We start from the raw sequence: 12,446 nt of genomic DNA on the forward strand, positions 1-12,446 counted from the left end.
CTGGGAACCCACTGTTACTTGGGTTTCCTACCTGCCTCTCCTCTCTCCCCAGAAGTGGCCCCTGGTGGCTTTTCTGGAGTCAGATGGAGTGTCTAACAGCAGTGCCAGTTTACTGGTCTTTTCCTCACGCTGAGGGCCAGGGAGGTCATCTTGGTAGCTGCCTTCTCCTCTGGTGGCCCCCAGGATCTTCAAGAAAGGTGTGGGTTCCTCCATTTCCAGGCACTCATTTCACTGCCGCAGCTCAAGTCCCTTCTATAGATCTAGAGTCATTCCCTGGAACCATTACAGTTTCGGTGGAAGGAGGGTTTGAGGGGGAACACAGGGGGAGGGATGCAGACAGGCTGGGTTTGGAGCACTGGGACATCCTGGCAGGCCCAGCTGAGGACAGAAAACATCCGGAGAAGAGATAAGGGTCCCAGCCCACTAGGGAGATCCGGGACAGAGGTCTGAGACTGGCCACATGCCCCCTGGGGCAGAAAAGGCCCGAGTCCCTTTTGGCTGCATCTCATGAACAACCCATTGAATTTGGCCCTGGAGAAGGGACACAGGAGTCACCATCTATCCTGGAGGGGGAGGGGCTAACAGTGGTAGTGGCGGTGGGGAGGGCAGCAGGAGGCCTTGACCCAACAAGTAGCAACAGGGAAGCAGTGGTTTCCAGCTGTTCTTCTCCCAGATGAGTGTGATAGTGACATGGAGCCAGATAAGGAAGCCTGGCCCAGAGGCCACTCACCCTCTGCCCCAGCCCCTCTCTCCCTGTTACTCCTGGGTGACAATTTTCTTCTAACCACTAGCTGCATGCCTGCCATTTACTGTTCTCAGAAAGGGGCCCATTTGTTGAAATGACTACCGGATTCAGCAGCCAGCCCTGACGGCTGGCCTCTCATATCAAACCCGAAAGTCAGCTCATGTCCTTATCTTTGAGATTGGGCAAGTGATAGCAATATCCCAGGAGAGCCAAGACAGGAGACAGCAGCCCTCAGTCCACTGTCCTGTCTCCCCGAGAACTCCAGGCCTTTCTTGGGAAGGGGTGGTCATCGGAGGCAGGGGTCCCAGGAGGGAAAATGTCCAGACTCCAGCCCCAGGAATGGGAGTAGCCAGGGGAGGCCCCACTGAGCTGTGGCCCCCAGGTGGAGGGCAGGCAGTGAGACCGAGATCTGGAACGTTTGAGCTTTGCCTCCTGTCTGCAGAAGCCCCCCTGGAAATAAGTGAGTACCATAGGGGGCCCTCACCCACCCCCGAGACGAACTGATTCACTGCAAGAAAAACAAGGGCTGAATTCCTGGCGTGACCGTCTAGTGCCAAATCAAATCAGACGCCAGCTCCCAGACAGGGCGGACGTGCCATAGGCAGGAACAGCCAGGTCTCTGAGGTGTCTGTCATTGCAGGATGCTCCTATTCAGAGAGCAGTAACCCTGGCCCCCCAGGACTAAGGCACAGGAGAAAGGATAGGGACAAAGAAAGATGCAGGGTTTTAAATATCTGAGGGAAAAAAAAAAAAAAAAGAGTCGTTCATTTAGAAGGCCAGGATGGAATCACCAGCCTCCGTGGCCACCTGCACTGTCCCAGCCCCCTGTCACTCTTGAGCACTTGAAACGTGGCCGGTTTGAATTGAGATGTGCTCTAAGTATAAAATTCCCACCGGACTTCAGAGACTTAGCATGAAAGAAGGATGTAAAATACCTCAATAATGTTTTATACTGACTACATGTCAAAATGATCTTTTGGATGTATTGTGTTAAATGAAACGTATTTTAAGAAACGAATTTCACCTATTGCTTTTTACGTTTTTGTGGCTTATACACAGCAGCAGTTTATTGCTTACAGCCCTGGAGGCGGGAAGCCTGCGGTCTGAGCACCAGCACGGCTGGGTGAGGGTCCTCTTCAGGGCCATGGGTTCTCGTGCTTTCCTCACACGGTGGAACGGGTGTTGCTATTGTTATTTAATGTGGCTACTAGAAAATTTAAAATTACAGATAAGGCTTGCATTTTTGGCTCACATTGTAATTCTATCAGACAGCTCTGACCCAGGAGCCAGACTGGGTGAGCCGTTTCAGCCTTCCCAGGCCTCCGCCTTTTGAACCAGAAAGGAGTCCCAGGACCTGGCTTCTTGTCCTGTCCATGAGGTCTTCCCCTCGCCTGGACTTGCTACCCGCCCTGTGGATTGAGAGGTTTGAGGTCAATGGATCCCCAACCTCCTTCCAGCGCTGTGACTTTGAGTGGCAGCTCATTCACATGCCCGAGGCTGGCGCTTCCAGGCACGTGATGTGGGTCACTCACAGCGCATGGGGCCCGAGCCCGGAGCAGAAGGGCTGATCAGAGCTGAAAGCAGTGTAGCGCCCGGCTCTGAGGCTGCCATGCATGCATGCAGCTAGGCAACAGGGTGGCAGCTTGGATAGTGTGCCAGGGCTTAAGTTACCCACTCTCTCCTCCAGCTCATGGGGTCCTGCAGGGAGGGGCATTCTCCTCCCTGCTGAAGCAGACGGCGGCAACTGCCTGCTCTGCCCTGGGAGCTGTAAGCTGTCAGGCTTCCATATGCTCCCTGATCAGGACAAGCTTTGCCATCTCAGGAAACTGCCCTCTTGTCTGTGCAAAAGCTCTGCTACCAGACCCTTGGAGCCGAGCTGGCTGGTAACCTCCCTTGCCTTACACTTCCTTGGCCGGCTGAGGAGCCAAGGTGCCTTCACCGGCTGGGCAGAGAGGACAAGGGCTGGGCGGGGGTGGGGACTTAGGGGATGGGCCTCCTTCTGTCCACAGGTGCTGGGGGAGGAAGGGGCTGCGGCCCCAGGAATCCACTGGGCAGTTTGGAGGAGGCTCTCTTGGCTGCCAAGTCTGCCCAGCAAGCCTGATAAAAAGAAATACTGAAGGTCGGCCTGGAGAGAAGCAGGTGACCGTGGCTTGCCCAACTAGCACAGAGCGGGCAGAAGATGGTGCTAGCTATTCCTTCTGGGCCTTGTATAGGGAGAGTCTAAAGGAAGCAACGCAAGCAAACCACCCACCCAGTCCTGCCTGTGTCGTGAGAATAGGGTTCCCCACACTAGGTGGCAAGAGAGAGAACACAGAGGGGACCTCAGGAGTCCCCAGGTCCCGAGTTGGCTGGGAGGGCAAGGCCAAGGATGTCTTGGCTATCTGTCCCTCCCTAGGAGCGGCTCCCTTTCCCTACCCTTGGGCGACAGTGGCTGGCCCCAGTTCACCTGTGGGGACCAGTGCTGGTACAGCCCACACCTCTGGGCCATAGCAGCAGCCTGCTGGCACAAGCCATGCCTGCATTCCAGAAGTGTGCAGCCCGCCCACTCTCACTCAGGCACTGTGGAGCCTCCAGGTCTCCCCAAGTTGCCCAAGGGCTCTGGGCCTGTCACCTTGAAGACAACGGCTAGCCTTTAATAGCCAGGTCTGGGGACCTGCAGCCCTATTGTGGAGAAGTTCAGGTTTAATGGAGGCGGCCGAGTCCTGTCCCTCACAAGGTCAACAGCCCAGCACAGCAGCTGGGGAGAGAGTTATATTGGCTGTACTAAAGTAGCAGGGGTTCAGCTGCACCAAGCCCCGTTCAATGGTCTGCGGAAGAAAGATTTATAAAACAAACAAAAAAATGAAAGAACGAATAAGCTGAGGGGTAGGCCTTCCTAATCAGTCTTTGTTGCCAGGAAATTGGAAAGCACACAAGGGCAGCTCATTACACTCAGCCTGTTGTCCTAATGATGTTGCCTAGACCTAGCAGGACTCGGCTCTGGGGAGGGAAGAGGAAGAAGACAGTGGGGCCTGCCAGGAGCAGGGAGGAGGCCGGCTGTAAGTGGAAGGCTCTCCCCGCCTCTCGGCTGCGCTGGCCCCACCAGCTTGGTGCACAGCAGCCTGGACCCTGGGCTCCGGCTGCACGGCTACAGCTAGGAGGACAAGAGACTGTTCTACGAGTTCATTTCTAGCTAGGCAGGGGCTCCCTCCGCAAGGCCCCAGGTCAGGGCCAGGACAGGGCGCGGGTGTGAAGGTGGCCTATAGGCAGCAGTGGAGGGAGAAGCACGGTGTTCTAATGCCAGCTCCACCTGTGGGGGAGCGAAGGGAAGGAAATTCATTTGTCAAGGGCCTACTAGGTACTAAGCAAGCCCTCTGCATGGCAGAGAACCAGATGACCCCATCTTCCAGGGGGTGACCCCTACCCTCCTTCCATTCCAAGATGAGTGAGAGCTCACGAACGTCACCAGCTTTCAGGGACCAGTTACCTGCCTGTTGTAACTGCACTGCCCCCTGCCAGAAGGTCCCTGGGAAAAGTTCAGCCTAACAGAAAGAACGTGGTTCTTTTCCAAGGGGTCATTCAACCGCACACTGAGCGTGAGGACACACAGTTGCAGCTAATGGAGGTGAACAAAACCATCTGCTGAAAAGAGGGACCACAGAGTGGCAAGGCTCCGCTTTCCAACACAATTAAAATCACCACAGTGGGTGCGGCCGAGGGAGGAGAGCAGTGCCCCCTGCCTCGGAGCTCTGCAGGTCTCGGCCCCGGCGCGACACAGACTCTGACAGAGCCGCCAGGGTCCTGCCCCCAAAACAAAAGCAACAAAACCAAACCTGAGCAGCTCGAAAAGGTTGGATAAAAGGTTCCCACAAGTGTTGCATCAGTACAGTATTCATGAGCTGAGGTTATATTTTAACTTGTACCAGCTAACAACATGGCTCACGAACGCTTGGTGCTCACACGGAGGGCAGACCCCGGGCAGCGAGGGGCCGTGTTGGCCATCCGTGCCCTCCCGCCTGTGCACAGTGTCTCCAGCATCTCACAGAACCGCAGGCCGGACTCTTCCAGTTGGCGCTGTCAGGATGCAGGCAGTTTCCAATGTATCCCTTTGCTTTGGAACGTCGATAAACTGTATAGCTAAATCTGGTTTCCATCTCCTCTGTAGCAACACAGTGTCTTCCAAAACAAAAAAAATTAGAACCAACACCTATTTTTGCTATCTTTGGACATTTTCCTAGACCTCTGAAGGTTCCAAGCTTCTCAAAGCTGTAGACGGCAACATGTCTAGAGATCCGCAGTCGATTAGCTTTTGTGTACACTGACGCCGAGCTTGCGAAGAATCGGCATTGCCACGGCGACGACACTGAACAGGCAGAGCGAGCGCAGCCCCCACCTCGGAGCTCCTGGAGCCGCGCGTCCTCTCCTGGCTGGGGGGAGGGGGAGGCCATCGCCTCAGCTGCGGGAGGAAAGACTGGCGAAGGGCCAGGGCCACTGTGGGTGGACGGGTGCACTGCCACCACAGGCTGTCACCTCATGGCCACGGTGAAAGGCTCAGGTTGCCAACAGAGGAAAGGGATGGAACGAAGCCCGGCACTGTTTCATTTCAAACAGGGAATCCAAGAATTCTCATCTAGTCAAATGGAAAACTGGGGACTTCCCTGGCGGTCCAGTGGTTAAGACTTTGCCTTCCAATGCAGGGGGTGCGGGTTCGATCCCTGGTCCAGGAGCTAAGATCCCACATGCCTCGGGGCCAAAAAATCAAAACATAAAACAGAAGCAATATTGTAACGAATTCAATAAAGACTGAAAAAAAAAAGAGGAAAACTGAAGAGTACAGCGAAACAATGCATATGGAAAGGAAAAACCCAGGAGACTGAGCAGTGGAAAGCCTGTCCAGCTCCAACTGCCTTACATTGCTTTTTCCGACAGAACCAGCAGAGTTAAGGATAACGAACTTGGCCAAATTGTGTCTTTCCCATCCAAGGCTCAGCATTCATTCTCTAAGTCTGTATGCAGAGCTTTCACCTCGTGGAGCTTTGAACTCTAACATTTCTGCAGATCAAGACCATCACCACCCAACAGGTAAGAAGATAACCATTAACACAGCAGCCCTCAGGCATGTTCTAAAAAAACGTAGACTCTACTGAGCTTCCCCTCCTCCTCTCTGGATCTGGGGAGACAGAAGACTCTTCCAGGGTCAAATACTGCTGACCGTGCCACAGCCCATCCTGTGGGAGGGACGAGAGCCAAAACAGCAGGACCCACCCAAAGCAAAGCGACTGTTCACAACCCTTCCTCACACCAGCAGACCTCCCTGCCCTACGCTCCCTGGGAAGGAAGGACCGGGCGGCCTCTGCAGTTTCATCCTGCAAGCCCGTCCAGCGAAGAGTGCTGCTCCCTGGGCCTGACTCTGAACCCGTTCCCATGAGCTGCGATAGCCGCTTCCCAGGCCTGAGGACAGGATGGGGGTCCTGCTTCTGGCGTCCTGTCCCCCATAACACAGCCTGTTTAACGTCTGGGGATTCCAGGTGAAGAGATGTGTGAGCTAAGTGAGACCTCGGCCCTGCCAGGTCTTTTTTCTTAGGTAAATACGCGTTTTGATACTAAATACGTCTTGTCACAGCCTCACTGGCTGACAACAGTCACTGCTACTCAGAGCAGCCAGCAGGGCCACCAGGTGGAGGGGAACTTCTGGTGTGTTTCTTTTTCATGAGAAGGAGAAAGCTTAGAAAATCTTCAGTCAAAATGATCGACTCGGCATTCTGGCTCCCCCCGCCCCCGTATGCCAGCACTCTAAAGAGAGCAGGAAGGGCTGGAAGGACTTACTGTGAGCAAGACAAAGGGACATCTTCCCAGATGAGGACAGACGGAGCTTCTCCAGCCCCGGCCGCACCCCTACAGCGCCACAGACACTGGCACAAGCAGGCTGGAGGACCGCCTGCACGGTGGGGCCTCAAACTGGCGTCCTGACGCTGGAGGACGCCCCAGCTGTGGCTGCAGCCCAGGTCAGCGTGAGAATGAGGTGAGGGAGATGAAGAACCTTGGACCACAGCCCTGGTGCTGCCAAGCGCACTGGAGAGCGGGACGAGGGTGAGGAAGAGAACGAAGGCCCCCAGCGCTCCCCCAGCCCATTAGGAACACTGACTGGGCCTTCAGGACCAAAATCCAGGACCTCAACCTAAGATAATCTGTGCTGTATCTTCAGAAGGAGGTAGGGAGAGAGGAAAGAAAGATACCCCTAAATTGCATGGCACAGATGATGAAATGATGAAACTTTCAATTAAAATAAAAAGAGATCAGCTTTCTGAGACCCTTTGACCCAAAGCAAATCCTGGGGGGAGAAGAGTTCTTATCTCTGAGCATCTCGAAAGCCCCTGCCAACGCCCAAGTCTAAGAGACACATCTGATCTGTCTTCCCACCACCCTCTCCTAACTTCCGGCGGTTCCCTCTGCAGCTCACTGGGAAAACAGAGGCACCTCTGAGCCCACAGAGGGTTTCATGCATCTCATGTTTAAGTCACTTTTATTCCTTGCTTTCTGACATTACTTTTGTGACTCCTATTATTGATACTATAATAGAAATAAAAACGAGTGACGAAGAAAAAATAAAGGGTAAGGAAGGGAAGTGATGAAAATATAACGGCATCTAAAAATTACAGGTTGGGAACTCTTCAGAAACAGTGCCTCTATCACTCTTTTTTTTTTTTTTTTTTTTTTTTTGCCTCTATCACTCTTATCAGGCATCAGACATACCCACGTTGCCAGGAAGTCAGGACCCACATGACACGACAGGATCTTGCAACAAGGTTCCCGAGGAGACAGCTGGGACCAGACGTGAATGAGGATGTGCAAAGAATGGGCACAGTATCCAGCATCTTTGCCTTTTAATATAAGATTTGTTTTCATCATTTCTGAGTGTAACATATTTCTTCTAAAAATAGAGCTCTTTGCTTGTTCTGAAACTTCTTAACTTTCACTTGGAGGTGAAGGGGAATAAGGCTGCCAATGTTTCCTAGTCAAGGACAAACTCTTCAAGGGATTCTGGATGCTCACAGCAGGAATGAGTTCATTTCAAATCCATGGTACTGAAGAAACACGACAAGACATTCCCAGCCCCAATCTGTGCTGGCGTGGACCCCCACGAGCACAGTACTGACCAAAGGCTCACATGAGACCAGATGGCAGGGGCCCCTCCTCCAGGAGGGACGGACACAGGACCCTGCACATATTTATCAGAAGACAACAGGGTGCCCTTCTAGCACCCTGGTTAAGAATGGAAGTGTACAAACACACAAGACATAGGAAGGCAGGGTTGAGGATGTTATACTTCTGCCCTGGGCCAATGCAGACCTGGATTTAATATCATGGAAGCTGCTGGGGTTTTCTCACAATACAGATTAAGAGTCAGAATCTCCCCCTGCCCCCAAGGAGGAGCCTGGTTAGCTCCTGAATCCAAAGATGCCCTTGATATATCCAGTGAGGCCACTCTTGGTCTTCTGCTCCAACTTGTCCTCAAGGGGGGGGAAAGCCACATGGTTGAGGGCCAGGTCAAAGAACAAAGGCTTGCATGGGATGGGCTGGAATCCCGGCGGGAAGTGCACGAGGTTGGCTTGCTTGGTGACGAGGGAAGGGTCCAGGCAGAATGTCTCAAACCGTTCGACCAGGGGCTGGAAGTCAAACCAAAAGCAGGAACCCAGATGTTAATCACAGCCCACTGGTGGAAGAACATTCACTACGGGCCGAGCACCCAGTTCAGAGCTCATATGTGCTATCTCACTCCATCCCCATAAACCCCTATGAGGGGCTTTCATGTCCTCATTTTATAATCGAGAGTCACTGAAATCTAGAGAGGTTGAGAGAGGTGGGCTGGGACTGAGGTATAAGCCTGTCTGATGTCCAAGTCAGAGCTCCTAGCCAGGGCACACAGCAGGTTCTTAACTCTATTTGGGACCATCTGGATGACACCTAACAATTCTCACATAGGCAGCTTTCAGGTCCTGAGTAAAAGAAGGGAGGGAAGTAGGGTGTTTACTTAGAAATTTAGGGTCCTCTGTTCTACAAATGAGTACACATTCCTAGTAAGTTATGAATCCTTTTTATTCCTCAAAAGCCACAGCCCAGACTCACCTTATTGTCCTTGACTTGGAAAGAGGTCTCTGTTTGGTGGGAATCATTTGTATCTGAAAGTTTCACAGGATTCAGTAAGAACAGGGACTTATAACACACTACAGTCACGAATGACACCTATCACACGTCTGGGTTCTAAATCCTAAGAGCAAAAGTAGCCAATCTGTGGGGAGTTAGCCCTGTCCCTCCTGAGTCCAAACTCAGAGAGAAGCAGTGCAGATAACAGACAACTAACCCCAGAACCAATGTGGTCGGCCCAGCGAAGCAAGCACCGTTGAATGCAAGACACTGATAGGCAGAACGGACAGCACAACAGCGTTTCTCTAAATTCTTCCACATAACCTGATGCCTCTAAATTCTTCCACATAACCTGATGCCTCAATGCAGCAGAAGGAATGGCAGGAAAAAACTACTTACAGATTAACCAAAACAGCCCCTTTCAATCTTAAAACAGTGGCATAGGGGGTGGGAGAGAAGAGGAGCAGCAGTGAAGGCGAGTCTGAGAAGACAGGCCGCAGAGAACAGGCAGGCGGCTCACCCAGGATTGCGGCCGCCTGCAGAGAGCACTTTTCCGACCTCACTTGCGTGATGAGCTCTTGCACGTCAGGCAGGTCCTGTAACAGTGCGGAAAACGGGGACTCGTGAGCTGGGGTCAGGCCAGAGAAGCGCACCACACTAACCTGAGCTAAGTGACCCCACTGGTATCTTCATGGATTTTAGACTTTTTTAAATGGTCTCCCTATTAAAAGAAACAACACACAAAAACTAACCTGTTTCAAAGGGGGAATCTATGCCATGGCTTAAGTAACACTGCCTGGAAATAATAATGACAACAATGGTAATATTAATAAATTCATCATATACTAAATGCATTACGTGCCAGGCATTGCTCTAAGTAGCTCACATAATTGTTCATTTAATCTTCGCGATAATCCTGAGATAGTTTGTACTTGCGTTTTACAGATGAGAAGACTAAAGCACAGAGGGGCCAAAGAACATTCCCAGTGGCAGCAGGGCAGGGCTTCAGAACTAGGACGGCTGGCTCCAGGGCCTAAGCCCCTACCCACTGACCCCTTCTACAAGGGCAATGCCATTCTCTTGCCTCAGCCTCTTACTCGGCACATTGGGAAAGACCTGACTGACTAGGTCTGGATACTGCTGAATCCCCTACGCCTCTGTTCCCTAACGCTTTCCCCTGAAACCAGCCGTCACATTAGGTCAGACGGGCTTTTGTTAAACGCCTCTTACTTCTCTCCGGAGATAAGCCGTCCACACTGGTTTGTCTCCACGTTCCAACGGCACCCTACCAGATGACACTGCCACACTCGCCAGCCCACCCTCTGCCCACAGCCGCCTCCCACGTACTCCTTCCTATTTCTCTGCCCTCGCCCTCTATCTTCTTCTGTATTCAGCAAGTCCCGTGGCTGCAGCAAAACCACAAGCTCTCCGAAGGCAGAAACCAGAGTTCTCCCCCACCCCCGAGCCCAGGGCTGTTCCAAGCAGACACGAGTGCCCCAACAGCAGCCCCTCTCACACTGGCTGTGACAACGTCAGGAACAGTAACCCTAGCCCGCTTTTCTAAACAGTCTCTACTTAATAAATATACATGGATTCCTTGGACCAGTGCTTTAAGAATCTATAACCTCACAGCAGTCCACAAGCTTAAAAAGCTAGCTGCCATTCAACAATCACTAAATCAAACCAGATCAGCATGTAAGCTCTGATGTATACCCAAGTCACCTGGGGGTCTTGCCAAAATGCACTTCTGACTCGGCAGGCCTGGGGCGGGGCCTGAGAACCTTCATTTCTAGCAAACTCCCGAATGCTGCTGCTGGTCCAGGCGCACACCGTGTGGAAAGGCTTCACCAGTGGTTTTCAACTTGGCTACACATGAGAATAACTGAGGAGCTTAAAAGACCCCAATGCTCATACCAGATCCCACACCAATTAGAACCAATATCTCTGAGGGTGGAACCCGGACATCCACCTTTTAAAAATCTTCCCAGGCAATCCCAACATGTAGCCGAGTCTGAGAATAGTACTTCAGGGTTGTTTTAACCAGAGGAAGGCTGTCTCTCTTAGTACCCGAGTCCTCTTCGGGCCTGGAATGCTGCCATGAGTTGCACCCCGCAGCTCCTAGGCGCTCAGGGATGTACCACATGCCATGGCTGACCAGGCAGGACCAGTCTGGGAAGGCGTCGCAGCCTCACAGCAAAAGTGCTCAGGGCTTGGAAAACAGGAGAGACCAACAGCTCACCTTTAGGCTGTTCTTGAAGGCTCCGGCATCAGAATTCACCTCATCTGCGTATTTCAGGACCCTGTCGTACAGGACAAGGGCTTCGCTCCACTTCTTCACCAGCACATAGGACTGAGCGATGAAGAAACACCTGATGGGGAAGGAAAGAGCCACAGCGTTCTTAAGCAAAAATCACCCAAGATCAAGGCTTTCCCTGCTGTTTAGGCTAAATAAATTGTAAAGTTTCTGAACCTCAGGCTCACTGCCTGGGACGGGAGATCCCACCATTCTCACTGTTCCAGTTTGCCAGCCTAACCTGCGGACTTGTCCCCGAAATCGGACCCAACAAGTGTAGGTCCAAAGCTGACCCACTGTCTTTTACTTACTGCTTACTCTGCAAAAAAGAGGTAATTCCCAAAAGGCACAGGGAGGAAGCTGGAGACAGGCAGGAAGGAGGGATGCTGCCCAGATATAAATCCCACCCACAACTGCCCACACATCTAGGTCGCAACCGTTCACCTCTGCTCATGTCTTTCAAGAAACAAACCTCTTCCTAACAGAAATTACCCTGCTGGGATCAACAGAGCCTGAGCGCTGCTGGCCTTTGACAGGAGCCAGAGAGCGCAGGGGCGTGCGGGCCAGAAAAGGAAGGGCAAAAGCACTCAGGGCTCTACTGAGCCATTCCGTCTAGACCCCGTGTTGCTACACAGTCCACTCCCAAGTTACAAATAGCACGGTGCATGGAAGAAACTGAGACACTGAGCTTTCCCCCAGTTCAGTTCAGTTTCCCTGAATCAGCCGCTCTGGTTCTGCTAATTAACGCTTTTTCCAACACTTACCCCTTTTCCACTGGGAGGAGGGAGGAAAGGGAAGGGAGAAGACAGGTAACGTATGTGCTTTCCAGCTCCCCCAACCTTTCCAAAGAGCAAAACTGCACTGGAAACTCCCAGCCACAACCTGAAACTTCCCTTGAACACGCTGGGCTAACTGCTCTCTGATCATATACCCAACCTTCCAGGGACATGCTCCCAAGGCTTCTAGAACCATTGGATGGTAGAGGAGAGCCCTGTCTGTCCCACAGGAACTTACCTGTAAGCCTTGTAGACCAGAGTTTTAAGGCCTATCTCTTTCTGGAAGGCTCTGTCCTCCTCTAAGCCAGGAAGCTGGAGCAATTCCACCAGATTCTGCACAATAGATGCAACAAGAAAACTCATGAAGAGGAGGCCTCGCGCTGACAGTCTGACAGAAGACTTGTGAGAACCGACATGGGCAAAACGAGAGAGTGTAGGCTTCAAATGACGGGAAGAAGCCTGTGCCGCGCGACTCGGCAGCAGCCACCGCTGGTGTCACCTCCGCCCT

The 12,446-nt window shown here is 52.4% G+C and overlaps 1 protein-coding gene across 1 annotated transcript in view; it reads right to left on the reverse strand.

Annotated features, from left to right (window-relative positions):
- Positions 1–7,591: 7,591 nt before the first annotated feature.
- The window catches only part of SRP68 (signal recognition particle 68), a 33,102-nt gene continuing 28,247 nt past the window's right edge, over positions 7,592–12,446 (reverse strand). Inside the window, exons 14-18 of the mRNA XM_036836588.1 lie at positions 12,177–12,271; positions 11,109–11,238; positions 9,390–9,465; positions 8,852–8,904; positions 7,592–8,391 (exon numbers count right to left, since the gene is read on the reverse strand). Coding sequence (XP_036692483.1) covers positions 8,164–8,391; positions 8,852–8,904; positions 9,390–9,465; positions 11,109–11,238; positions 12,177–12,271 — 582 coding nt within the window. The 3' untranslated portion in view covers positions 7,592–8,163. The remainder of the gene's footprint in view (positions 8,392–8,851; positions 8,905–9,389; positions 9,466–11,108; positions 11,239–12,176; positions 12,272–12,446) is intronic.

This window comes from Balaenoptera musculus, chromosome 20, assembly GCF_009873245.2.
Source record: "Balaenoptera musculus isolate JJ_BM4_2016_0621 chromosome 20, mBalMus1.pri.v3, whole genome shotgun sequence".
Taxonomy (NCBI): Eukaryota; Metazoa; Chordata; class Mammalia; order Artiodactyla; family Balaenopteridae; genus Balaenoptera; species Balaenoptera musculus.